At 40.4% G+C, this 13,234-nt stretch overlaps 1 protein-coding gene across 1 annotated transcript; it reads right to left on the bottom strand.

Moving 5' to 3' along the window:
- Positions 1 to 7,173: 7,173 nt before the first annotated feature.
- KCNA10 (potassium voltage-gated channel subfamily A member 10) lies at positions 7,174 to 8,742 on the bottom strand. Its single transcript, XM_070748510.1, has one exon. It carries the CDS (start codon positions 8,740 to 8,742, stop codon positions 7,174 to 7,176), a length of 1,569 nt encoding a protein of 522 aa, XP_070604611.1.
- Between the last annotated feature and the right edge of the window lie 4,492 nt (positions 8,743 to 13,234).

Here is a 13,234-nt window from a genome sequence, read left to right as displayed (position 1 = left end):
TGTATGTATGTATGTATGTATGTATGTGGGTGGGTGGGTGGGTGGGTGGGTAGGTAGGTAGGTAGATAGATACCCTGGTATTTTCCTAATGTCTTCCCTAACAGGATATATTATAAAAAAGAAGAAGAAAAGAACAGAAAACATTAAAAAATAAATAAAGAAATGGCTTCAATCCCCTGTAATTATTATTCTATTCATCAAACACATAAATCTCAAAATCATTTCCTTTTTCATACAAAAAAAAATCCATAAGTGGCTTTCAGTCATTTATGAGTATCAGTAATGTTGTGTCCTTATGGTCATCTTAGCAAGTTTGTTTGTTTGTTTGATTGTTTGATTAATTGATTTTTATGCTGCCCTTCTCCTTAGACTCAGGGCGGCTTACAACATGTTAGCAATAGCACTTTTTAACAGAGCCAGCATATTGCCCCCACAATCCGGGTCCTCATTTTACCCACCTTGGAAGGATGGAAGGCTGAGTCAACCTTGAGCCGGTGATGAGATTTGAACCGCTGACCTACAGATCTACAGTCAGCTTCAATGGCCTGCAGTACTGCACTCTACCTGCTGTGCCACCCCGGCTCTTCATCTGGATCACTGCAGATGTTCAGTTAGTAACATGGTTGTTAAACGAATCCGGTTTCTCTACTGACTTTGCTTATCAGAAGGTCACAAATGTTTGATTAACATGGCCCCAACACACCGCAAACAATCATAAGTATGAGTCGGTTGCCAAGCATTTGAATTTTGATCATGTGAACACGGGGAGGCTGCAATGGTTGTAAGTGTGGAAGATAAGCCTAAGACTCCTTTTAAATGCTCTTGTACCTTTAAATGGTCACTGAAAGAACTGTTGTAAGTCAAGGACTATCTGTACAATTCAATAGTTACAGTTATGTATACAGCAGGGTTGAAATGCTCCTGATTCACTCATGGCTGTTGGTCAACGTAGATGTAGTCTAAGCGGGGGTTGCATGCACAGCTTTGGGACTCTGACACATGTGCACGTGCGCATCCCAGTGAGATTTTCCTTCTGTGCATGCGCAGGAAGCAAAATCTTGCGAGGGGATGCATACAAGAGAGAGATTTTGGCAATTTGTTTTGCTTCTGCGCATGCGCAGAGACAAAAAAAATCTCTGAAATCTCACATGCACAGAAGCAAATTTTTGCTGGGATGCGCACAGAGCAGAGACCCAAAGCTGCGTGCGCAGTTCCAGTTTTACTGCCAGTGCGGCGTCCTCATCCATACCAGTAGGAACCCGCTACAGATCTGGTCACAAAGAGAATGCAAGGCTCTATCCACTCATCCAGACGCCACCATTTGGGGGGGTTTTGCCCTCTGCGCATGCACAGAACACTCTGCCCATGTGCAGAGAGTAAAATAACCCAAATAGCGGTGTCCAGGCGGGTGGGCAGCCATGAGCGAACCTGGAACATTTCACCCCTGTTATACAGCTACACATAAATATAACTGTACTGAATAATCTATAGAGCACTGTTTACTACTTAGAGAATCTTGTAAGCAATGGGAAAAAAATAGATTCTTAAGAGTAAGGTTTGTAAGACAATAATAGGTCTGTCCAAGTTACCCTTTACTGTTTAGGCATATTTCTTGATTTACATGCATGTAGAATCAAGACACAAATGTATGCAAGAATAATGATCACCTTTAAAATAACATTAAAAAAAAAATCCTTGGTTTTAGGTCTTTTGCAATAATAGAGAAAATTGTCAAATAAACCCTAGCTTAATAGTTGTTATTAATGACAATAGCAATATTTATTTATTTATTTATTATTTGGATTTGTATGCCGCCCCTCTCCGAAGACTCGGGGCGGCTCACAACAAGTGAAACAAATCATAATAATCCAATTAATTAAAATATTTAAAGATTTTAAAAAACCCATATACTAACAGACACACACACAAGCATACCATGTATAAATTAAACGTGCCCAGGGGGAGATGTTTAATTTCCCCATGCCTGACGGCAAAGGTGGGTCTTAAGGAGTTTACGGAAGGCAGGAAGAGTAGGGGCAGTTCTAATCTCCGGGGGGAGTTGGTTCCAGAGAGCCGGTGCCGCCACAGAGAAGGCTCTTCCCCTGGGGCCCGCCAACCGACATTGTTTAATTGACGGGACCCAAAAAAGGCCCACTCTGTGGGACCTAATCGGTCGCTGGGATTCGTGCGGCAGGAGGCGGTCTCGGAGATATTCTGGTCTGATGCCATGAAGGGCTTTAAAGGTCATAACCAACACTTTGAATTGTGACCGGAAATTGATCGGCAGCCAATGCAGACTGCGGAGTGATGGTGAAACATGGGCATACCTAGGTAAGCCCATGACTGCTCTCGCAGCTGCATTCTGCACTTAGAATGACTGGTATATATTACTTCACAGTGCTTTACACCTCTCTTTAAGCAGTTTACAGTGTCAGCCTCTTGCCCCCAACAATCTTGGTCCTTATTTTACCATCCTCAGAAAGATAGAAGGTTGAGTCAACTTTGCGTCAGTGAGGATCGAACTGCTGGCAGTCGGCAGAATTAGCCTACATTCTAACCCCAGTGACACCATGTTGTCCTATAGCATTTATAGCATTTTAGACTTATATACCTCTTCAGTGATTTTACAGCTCTCTCTGAGCGGTTTATAGAATCAGCATATTTCTCCCAACAATTTGGGTCCTCATTTTACCCACCTCGGAAGGATGGAAGGCTGAGTCAACCTTGAGCTGGTGGTGAGATTTGAACTGCTGAACTAAAACTAGCAGTTAGCTGAAGTTGCCTACAGTGCTGCACTCTAACCACTGCATCACCCCGACTCTATGTTAACTTCTTTTTCCAAATGTTTTTTTTTAAAAAACCAAATCCATAGGAATATAATTTTACTATTTTCTCAGTTACCTGAGCAAAAGAGTTTCAACTCCTGCTCTCCACAGTTTCCGTGTATTCTCTTTTTGCTGCGCAACTGTCTAAGGACAATATAAACCCCAACTCAGTTGAATGGCTGGTTCTTTCACTGTAAAATAGCCAATGAATTGATGAGATAAGCCTGTAACAAACTGAAGAGCACTGTCTAAGTGACATAATAGTGTTCCCTGAAGAAATCTTGAAAACTTGGTTATAATTTCAGTAACAGACCAGCAGGATTACCTGAAAATGTTTAATTTTCCATCAATAAATAATAACAGTATTTATTAATATTACATTGGCATCTAGTGGTCAAAGACCATATCTGAAGATGTATTTAATTGAAGAAATAGTTGGGATTAGAAAAGGGATCTCATAGCTGATTTATACACTGAGATCCTTACAAATGAGAATAATAATAATAATAATAATAATAATAATAATAATTTATTAGATTTGTATGCCGCCCCTCTCCAAAGACTCGGGGTGGCTCACAATCTTTTCAAAAGGCTTTAACAGATTGTCAATTAATATAGGAATTAAGCTTTATCATGGGCATACCATAGCCATTTATACAACATATAAACAGTGTATTTCCCATTTTTTTCAGCACCATATTAAGAAACTGACTTGTTAAATAGACAGTCTGATTCTACGTTTTATGAGTCTAGAAAATGAAAAATTAATCGCTACTTACAAGCCTATGGCAAAACTCTTAATTCTTTTACCTTACTGAATATATATATATATATACTGTATATTCAAATCCCACTAAGGGTGTGGCTACCTGATGAAGGCAATAAGCCCGAAATAGATCTATAGTAGTCCCTTCCTTTTCATTATCAGCAAAAATATTTGTCAGCTATAAAAAAACTTATCTGTCTTGGAATATGACCCTTGGTGGGGTTGAGAAGCAAAAAAGGAACTGTGATGTTCCTTCAATATACCAGGGTGACTAGACAAAAAAAAATCACACATACACATACACACACACACACATATAACATATTTTGCTGATAATGAAAAAGAAGGGAGACTACTATAGATCTATTTCAGGCTTATTTGCCTTCGTCAGGTAGCCACGCCCTTATGGGATTTGAACCATTAGCCATTAGACTACAGGCTCATCTCCTGTATCAGCTTGTACCAGGGAAGGGAATGCTAATCAAGGGAGGCTTAGCTCCTGTTGCTTCCTTCCCTATCATGGACTGCTTGGGCTGCCCCTCCCCAAGGGCATAATTATATAATTATAGGTGGTATTTGCACTCTGACGATGTTAGCAGAGCCTAACGAAAGTTAAACGAATAGTATATTTTAAGTTTCAGAGATTGTGATGTCTGTCTCTTCTTTTATAACTACATCTGGAACTCATATTTTAGGATCATTTTATATTTATAAAGCAGACTGCCCACGTTCAAATCCCAGTAAGGGTATGGCTAGCTGATGAGAGATAAATAGCTTGGAATAGATCTATACTAGTCTCCTTTCATTTTCATTATCAACAAAAATATGGTGTGTGTGTGTGTGTGTGTGTGTGTATTTGAAAGGAAGAGAACCTATGGTCTAAGGGTTAAAGCTACTGCCTTAAAGACAGACTCCCCAGGTTCAAATCCCAAAGCCCCATATTGCTATTCCATGTAAGGTCATAACAGTGGGAATAATGGTTAAAGTTGCTGGAAGGCAGGAGACTTTGAATTTTAATCCTGCCTTTAGCATGGAAGCCAGATGACTGATTTTGGGACAGTCACTCTCTTGGGGCTAGTAAGAAGGCAATGATAGAGCCAGCTTGGTGGCTAAGGAGTTGACCCAGAAACCAGGAGATTCTGACCTCTAATCCTACCTTAAGCATGAAAAGCCAGCTGGAGACTTTGGGTCAATCACTCTCTCTTAGCCCAATTTAGCTAACAGGGTTATTGTGAGGAAATAGGAGAAGGAAAAAGCATTGGTTGGCATGTCTTCAGCCTTGAGTTTTATATGAAAGCAGAATTTTTTTTAAAAAATCACCTTAAAAAATATTGCCAGGAAAATTGTGTGAAGCCAAGACTGATTTGACGGCAAAAATATAATAATAACTTAGCCAAGCTATTTAGGATAGAGTTTTTTTGAATAAATGGGCTGAATTTACGCTAAACTCTACCCTTCCCAGGAATGACTTAAAAGGGATGAATTTGAGATTTGCATTGGTTCAATGTATTGACTATAAAAAGGCAACTCAGCGCTAATTTTATGCTGGCATTGGGAGCATTTCCTTCATCTGGTTTTTAAGAGTTAAACAACATCCATTTATAAGATCTTCTCTGAATGCACTGAAAACAAAATTAAAAAAATAATTAAAAACATGGGCAACATTTAGAATCCTGACAATAATCCATACCTGGTTGTGCTCTTTTACTTTTTCCATTGGAACCCCCAGTTCTGATTGAAGTCAGCCTATATGTAGTCCAGGAAACCAACATATTTCTGACACATGTCTTGAGACCGTGACATGGAAAGCATACATTTTTCCTTGCAAAGATAGCAACTAGGTGGATTAGCGCTGATTCCTCTGATTTGATTTTCAAAACTTTCCTCTAGACTAAGGCTGCAGCCACCATCACTACTGTCACCTGGAAAGCATGTCAACAAGCCCAGAGCTGAAAGATTATGTGAGACCTCAGTTTAAGTCCATCTCTCTTTGGCATGTGTGTGTGTGGGGGAGGAGGGCGTTGCTATTTGCCTCTCCATCATCTACTCTGTTTCTTTGCTTCAAGAGGTTATTTAATAACGGTCCTCTTGATGCTACTCTGAATGCGAAATTTAGCACTATTTATTTGTTCACGGTGGTTGTCCAAAGTGAGTCCTTAGTTATATTACAATTATGTTGTTACTTTTGGAAAAAGTCAAGTTTTGCGTTTTTGTAATTTAGAGGTCAGGTTCGCAACATTTCACTAGTTTATTCTTCTGTTCTTCTGCAGTGGTAGGTTATGGATACATGTGATTAGAAAATCAGAAGAACAGATGGCTATGTGTCCCCATCATTTTCAGATATATGATGCAAATGTTCGATGCTTTTAACTGTTCAGAGATTTCACATTTATGGAACTTACATATATTTTCCTCCAAAGAGGAAAGGAAAATGTGAAATGACATATAAAACAGTTGGTATGCATACTGCATAAAGAAGATGTCTATAATTGACTGACAGCATGACCGTATACATGTCTACTCAATTAACCCCATAGATAAAAATGTATAACATTTTAACCTGAGAAGGAATGGCCAGATAACTCCAATAATTGAGCAGAAACAAAGGACAGGAGTAGAGATTATGGAAGGACTGAGAAAAATAGACTGGAATGAGTGTGGTGGGTTATAGGCTAAATTAGTTCTCCAACAGGCAGGAGATCCAAAAAGTCAGGATGGTGACCTCACCAATGTAATCAAAGCCTCTCCCCAATTTTATTTGCATTATAAAACATTATATATTAGGCTGGATTAATGCTTTGAGAAGGCTTCTTGAAATAATTCACATGATAATTAATCAGTTTCAATGATTTTAGTGAGAACACTTAAGAATATATGTCTATTTCTTACATATTATCTCAAATATTTCATTAGTAGTATACTTATATTTTGTTTTCCAAATGTTTAATCCAGATTTAGCATTTTTATCCACATATTGAGTTCTTCCGGCTTTGTGTTGTTTTGCCAAAGCCGTGATAAATATTTATTTAGTCATACTAAAAGACACTTGCAAGTATGGGTTAGATCAGTAGCACTGAAAGACTACGAAGAAACAACAGGAAACAGTTAATTGGAAATGCTGCATCAGTCAGTCAGTCTACATGCTGTGTCACTCATTTGCCACTATCAATTCAACTTTGGCACTGTAGTAATTCTTCCAGACTTTTCCACCCGCTCCATCTGGACTAGCAGATTATTGAAAGAAGGGTCTCCCTGAATATGTGAGATTCAGGCAGCATTACAAGGTAGCATGTTTTTGAAAAGAAATGATACACAATTCACAGATCCTTATATTAGGAAACCACTGATATCAAAGCAAGCAAGGAAGAAACCAGAGTTTACAAAAAAGGAAGAAGAATCAGAATGTTAGATTGCAAAAAAAGAACCAGAATGTTAGGTGACAGAAAAGGAAACCTATTTTATTTAAGAATGTCACAAGACACCAGAAAGTAAAAACAAAGGTCTTGAAAACCAATTATGTCACTTAAAGAGAGGGGTGAAGAGTTGCATAGTATGGGCATGATATAGCAGTCAGTCGGTCAGTCAGTGTCCCTTGAGGTGTGAGTATTCAACACTTTTTTTCTTTTCTTGAGAAAAGTTTTCATCTGGGATATTCAGGGAATCTATGCTCCCATCCCCTGTGACTGCACTGGTTAGTATTTTTTCTATTTCTCTAGGCAGGACTTGTCTTTCTTCGTTTTCTGTCTCCCTGTGGTAGAAATAATTAAAGTTGGACACAATGACTGGCACGGGGAGTGCGATGGTGAGTACCCCTGCTATAGCACACAAAGTCCCCACTATCTTTCCTCCCAGGGTGGTAGGGCACATGTCTCCATAGCCAACAGTCGTCATGGTGACCACAGCCCACCAGAAACCATCAGGTATGCTGGAGAAGTGTGACTGTGGTTCATCCACCTCGGCAAAGTAGATGGCACTAGAAAACAATATGACTCCGATGAAGAGGAAGAAGACGAGCAAGCCGAGTTCCCTCATGCTGGCCTTGAGGGTCTGTCCTAAGATTTGTAGCCCCTTGGAGTGCCGGGAAAGCTTGAAGATACGAAACACTCTGACCAGGCGGATAATCCTTAGGATGGCCAAAGACATATTCTGCTGACCGTTCAGCTCACTGTGTTGAATCAACTCGGTAGTAAGGGTCACAAAATACGGAATGATGGATATGATGTCAATGATGTTCATAATGTTTTTGAAGAACTCTGTTTTGCTGGGGCAAACGATGAATCTGACCAGGAGTTCAAAAGAGAACCAAACGATGCAAGCGGTTTCTATTATGAAGAAGGGATCGGTGAAAGTATTAGATGCCATAACAGCTTTGGTTACATTATTGCTTTCATGCTTTAGCTCCTTCTCATCTCTGAATTCAGGCAAAGTCTCTAGGCAGAAAATAGTAATAGAAATGACAATGACCAAAACTGAGACCAAAGCCACACCCCTGGCCGCACTTGAGCTTTCAGGGTATTCAAAGAGCAGCCAGAATTGTCTATGAAAGTCATTGGAGGGCAAAAGGGTGATAGGGTCCTTAATGTAGCCTTCATCTTCTCTGAACTGATCCATTGCTTCTTCGCCAAGTTCATAGAAAGTGATCTCATCAGCAAACACATCTATAGGAACGTTAGCTGGTCTCCGAATTTTACCCCCAGACTGATAGTAGTACAGTATTCCATCAAAACTGGGCCTATTCCTGTCAAAGAAGTACTCATTTCTCATGGAATCAAAATAATGAATTCTTTTCTCAGGGTCTCCAAGTAGGGTATCTGGAAACTGATGGAGCGTCTTGAGCTGTGTCTCAAATTTCAGTCCCGCAATGTTGATTATTACCCTCTGGTCACCCTCATCCATGCCCCCATTCTCTGCCCCCAAGTGGTCACAGAACTCAGCAGACAATTTGGAGAATATGGTCTCGTTGTTGGTGTTCTCATTGTTGATGAGTATTCTCCAGTTGGACAGAAGGCTGGCACAGCTGGAACGCCCCTTGTGTGGTGGCTCAGCAGCATTGAGGTCACTGGAAAAACAAGGCTCTTCCATTATTTCATCTGTGTTGTCAAAATTAACCAGTGCCACCTCCATTTCTTTCCAAGAGGACACATCCATCATATGGGAGCAAGCAGGTGAGCATCCTACATCCCAGGTTAGATACCAATAGGCTGGGTCTTTCCCACGCTATCTGCAAATGGAGAGGGAGAAAGGATTTATGAAGGTGTGCACACGAATGTATGTATGTATGTATGTATGTATGTATGTATGTATGTATGTATGTATGTATGTATGTATGTGTACTTTGCTTGCCAAGAATGAAATAAATTTGGGTTAAGGATAAACAAACTGAATAATTTTTCTAAAGGAGGATTCTTGTAGATATTTGGAATCCACATTTTGTTATACTGTGGGTATAGCCCTTCCAGCATAATTTATAATACTCAAAGTAGTAAAGTTTTACAAAGACAGTCCGTGGATGGATACAAGAAAACCATGAACTATAATAACTTTACTGATCCATTAGAACTGTAGAGAACTTGTTTCAAAATGGAAAATTCAAAGTGAGGTTACCGGAATAAAGGGCTTTTTATTTTGCATTTTAAATTCTGTCATGCAAGTGTTTTTACCTACTTAAATTCATAGGATATCAAGGGACAGGCTGGGGTTAGCAACAGAAGTTTGCCCTCCATTTACCAGTTTATAGTTCAGACATTTGCATTTGCATACATTTTTTAAGTAAGAGGGAATGGATTGTTTGCGGGAAATACTTATCTCAACCACAAGCAGAAGTCCACATTTCCGCATGATCAGTTTTGAGAAGTAGGTTTGTGGAGGTTCTGCTTTGGTCACCACAGGCTAAAGAAATGCTACAGTTTGCAGAGGCTACAAACTGATGAACACTGGTTCTTAACATTTCTACCCATTGCATTCTTACACAAATAATTTCCAAGTAGCACTCACAGGTTCTACAGGATAATTTTGATAATTCAGTATTTAACAAAGCTTCTCAGTTATGGAAACTTTGCAGTACTAAATTAATTTAAATACATCAAGAAGTCTATTTAGTACTGGGATAAAGAAGAATGGCAGACTAAGTGCTAAACACAAGGCAAAACTATACCTAGTGAATATTTTGGCACTACTTTTAACACAATAAGAATTCTAATTTATTGAGCCATATAGAGCCTCCTCCCTTCACCCTTGTTGAGGTGAAGGGGCTTGCATAGTTCAATGAAGCTATGAGCTATGCCAGTGATGGCAAACCTATGGCACAGGTGCCACATGTGGCAGGCGGTGCCATATCTGCTGGCACGTGAGCCGTTGCCATAGTTCAGCTCCAACGTGCATGTGTGTGCTGGCCAGCTGATTTTTGGCTTGAACAGAGCCTCTTGGAGGGCATTTTTGGCATCCAGAGAGCCTCCTGTGAGATGGGGGAGGGTGTTTATACCCTCCTCAGGCTTCAGAGAAGCCTTTGGAATCTTGGGAGGGTGAAATACGAGCCTACTGGGCCCATGCCAGAAGTTTCTGGCCTCCAGAGGACTTCCGGGGATAGGGGGAAGCTGTTTTTGCCCTCCCCAGGCATTGAATTATGAGTGTGGGCACTCGCACATGTGCGATAGTGCACGCCCACACTCTTTCGGCACTTGAGGGGATAAACGTTCACCATCACTGAGCTATGCTGCGCAGGGCCACCCAAGATGGACAGGTCATAGCAAAGAACTATGACAAAACATGACCCACTGGAGAAGGAAATGGCCACCCACTTCAAAACCCCATGAACTGTGCCAGAAAGAATGAAGCAACTGGGTCAAAGCCGAAAGGACATTCAGCTATGGATGTATCTGGTGGTAAAAGGAAAGTCCCATGCTGTAAAGATCTATACTCCATAGGAACCTGAAATGTAAGTACCTCTGGAACCGCCTGCTACCGCACGAATCCCAATGACCGATAAGGTCCCACAGAGCCTTCTCCGGGTCTTGTCGACTAAACAATGTCGTCTGGCGGGCCCCAGGGGAAGAGCCTTCTCTGTGGTGGCCCCGGCCCTCTGGAATCAACTCCCCCTGGAGATTAGAACTGGTCCCACCCTCCTTGTCTTTTGTAAACTACTCAAGACCCATCTATACCGCCAGGCATGGGGGATTTGAGACACCTTTCCCTCAGGTTCTTTATATTTTATGTTTGTTATGTATGTGTTGTCTGGTTTTTAATATGATAGGGTTTTATATATTTCTTTTTAATATTAGATTTGTTTTACTATAATATTGTTTTTATCATTGTTGTGAGCTGCCCCGAGTCTTCGGAGAGGGGCGGCATACAAATCTAATAAATTGAATTGAATTGAATTGAATAAATCAAGGCAAGCTGGAGATGACAAGACTGAACATTGGCGTCTTAGGAATCAGAGAACTAAAATGGACAGGAATGGGTGGATTTAATTAAGACAACCATTAGCTATACTACTGTGGGTGAGAATCCCTCAGAAGAAATGGAGTAGCCTTCACAGTCCAATAAAAGAGTAGGAAAAGCAGTACTGGGATACAACCCCCCAAATGACAGAATGATCCCAGTTCGAATCCAAGGCAAACCATTCAACATTTTACCCTTAGACTGTCCATGGTTGACCTCTCCAGATTCCTAAGAGGTCAGTAAGGTGCGTGCATAAGTGCACTAGAGTGCCTTCCGACCCCTGTCCTATGGTCTCTCCTATATCCCATATATCTTCTCTTCTATCCCTATATCTTTCTTCTATTCTCTCATTGATTATTTTATCCTATACTCTCTCTTCTATTCTTTCTCTAATTCTATTTCCTTGAAGGTGTATTATTGTGTATTGGACAAAATAAATAAAATAAAATAAATAAAATAAACATCACAGTCAATTGTCAATTCCGATGGTTTTCAAATGTCTGCTGAGATCCTTTGGCACTGCACCCAGTGTGCCAAGTACCACTGGGACCACTTTCACTGGCTTATGACAGAGTTGTTGCATCATCATCATCATCATCATGAATATTATTATTATTATGTTTTGCATTCGTTAACACTGTTATGACTTCCAACTAAACAATGTCAAGATTTCGAGCTGTGGCATTCCCGATAACTACACCCTCTTTTGCTTCGTGCTTCTGCCAGCCCCCACTTGGTGCAACACCAGCCAGTAGAAAAATCAAATCAGGGCATTTTTGAAACATTCCACACTTTTGTATTTGTTGCCTCTCTGAGACTGCTGTCTGTCCCTCCTCCCACATCCTATTTACATGTCTCACAACTTAAAAATAATTTGACATGATGAAGAAACATATGGGATGATCGATCTGAGTCATAAATCTGTGTCTATAATAATATTTAAATTAAATGAGCAGGGCCAAACAGATTGCAACTCAGACAAATATAATTAGATATAGAGAAGGATATACCAGGGCAAAAATAGAGAAAAATGTGACATAGTTAATGTTGAAAAACTCAGAACTGTAGCCAATGCTTTAACACAGAAACAGTGTTCCCTCTAATTTTTTTGGGGGGTGGGCGGAAAAGTATAGTGTCTGAGCGGCAGTCCCTTCGGGACTGGGCGGCACAGAAATATTAAATAAACAAACAAACAAACAAACAAACAAACAAATAAAAAACCCACCCTGTTTTGCCTCAGAGAATTTCAAAATAAAATACTGTACTGTGTGTCTATAACAGTGAGCTCATAATAGGGCAACTCTATCAATATCAAAATGCCACTTAAATAGTTGAGCTAGTTTCAAAATAGATTTTGATTTTCTTTCTCTCTTCCTTACTCCCATTCTTTTTCTTTCTCTTTTCCTTCCTCTCTTTTTTCTATCTGTTTCTCTCTCTTCCTCTCTCTCTCCTTCCCTCTCACTCTTTCCCTCTCGGCCTCTGGGCAGGTTTGGAAAACTCTGAGTTGATGATGATTTTTAAGTGAGCGATTGCTCACTGCTCAGCTTAGAGGGAACTATGCACAGAAACTATCTTTTGCTCTGGGAGACATTTCTATTACTAAATTCAAGACACAGGCTGGACAGCCAGAATTATTTGTTATTCATTCATGTAAAGTCAGACTTCTTCACACATGACCATCTTTTTTAAAAAAAAAGCAGCCAGGGGGGAATTCCCTGCCTTCGGGAATTCCCTGCCTTTGGGGAAGCATCTCTGCCTGGAATATAGACCAGGGCAAAATCAGCGTTTTACCTATTTCCCTATCACCTGTTTTGAAACGTGCATGGAGACGTTTTCTGAGACGTTTATGGGGAAGGTTCTTCTTTGATTACTGTAGGCTAAGGAAACAGCAGATGTTATGAATGGATGTAGTTTATAACAACTGGTTCTTAAGGTGAAAATATATATACAGTGGCACCTCTGCCTAGGAACGCCTCTACCTATGAACTTTTCTAGATAAGAACTGGGCGTTCAAGATTTTTTTTGCCTCTTCTCAAGAACCATTTCCCACTTACTGTAACTGGAAAAGGCAGGGAGAAGCTTCCTTGGGGCCTTTCTAGGAATCTCCTGCGATGAAACAGGGCCAGAAAAGGCAGGGAGAAGCCTCCGTGGGGCCTCTCTAGAAATCTCCTGGGAGGAAACAGGGCCTCCACCCTACCTGTGG

Source organism: Erythrolamprus reginae, chromosome 3 (assembly GCF_031021105.1).
Source record: "Erythrolamprus reginae isolate rEryReg1 chromosome 3, rEryReg1.hap1, whole genome shotgun sequence".
Taxonomy (NCBI): domain Eukaryota; kingdom Metazoa; phylum Chordata; class Lepidosauria; order Squamata; family Dipsadidae; genus Erythrolamprus; species Erythrolamprus reginae.
Note: the sequence above shows the minus strand (reverse complement) of the source record. Positions and strands in the feature narration are given on the sequence as shown.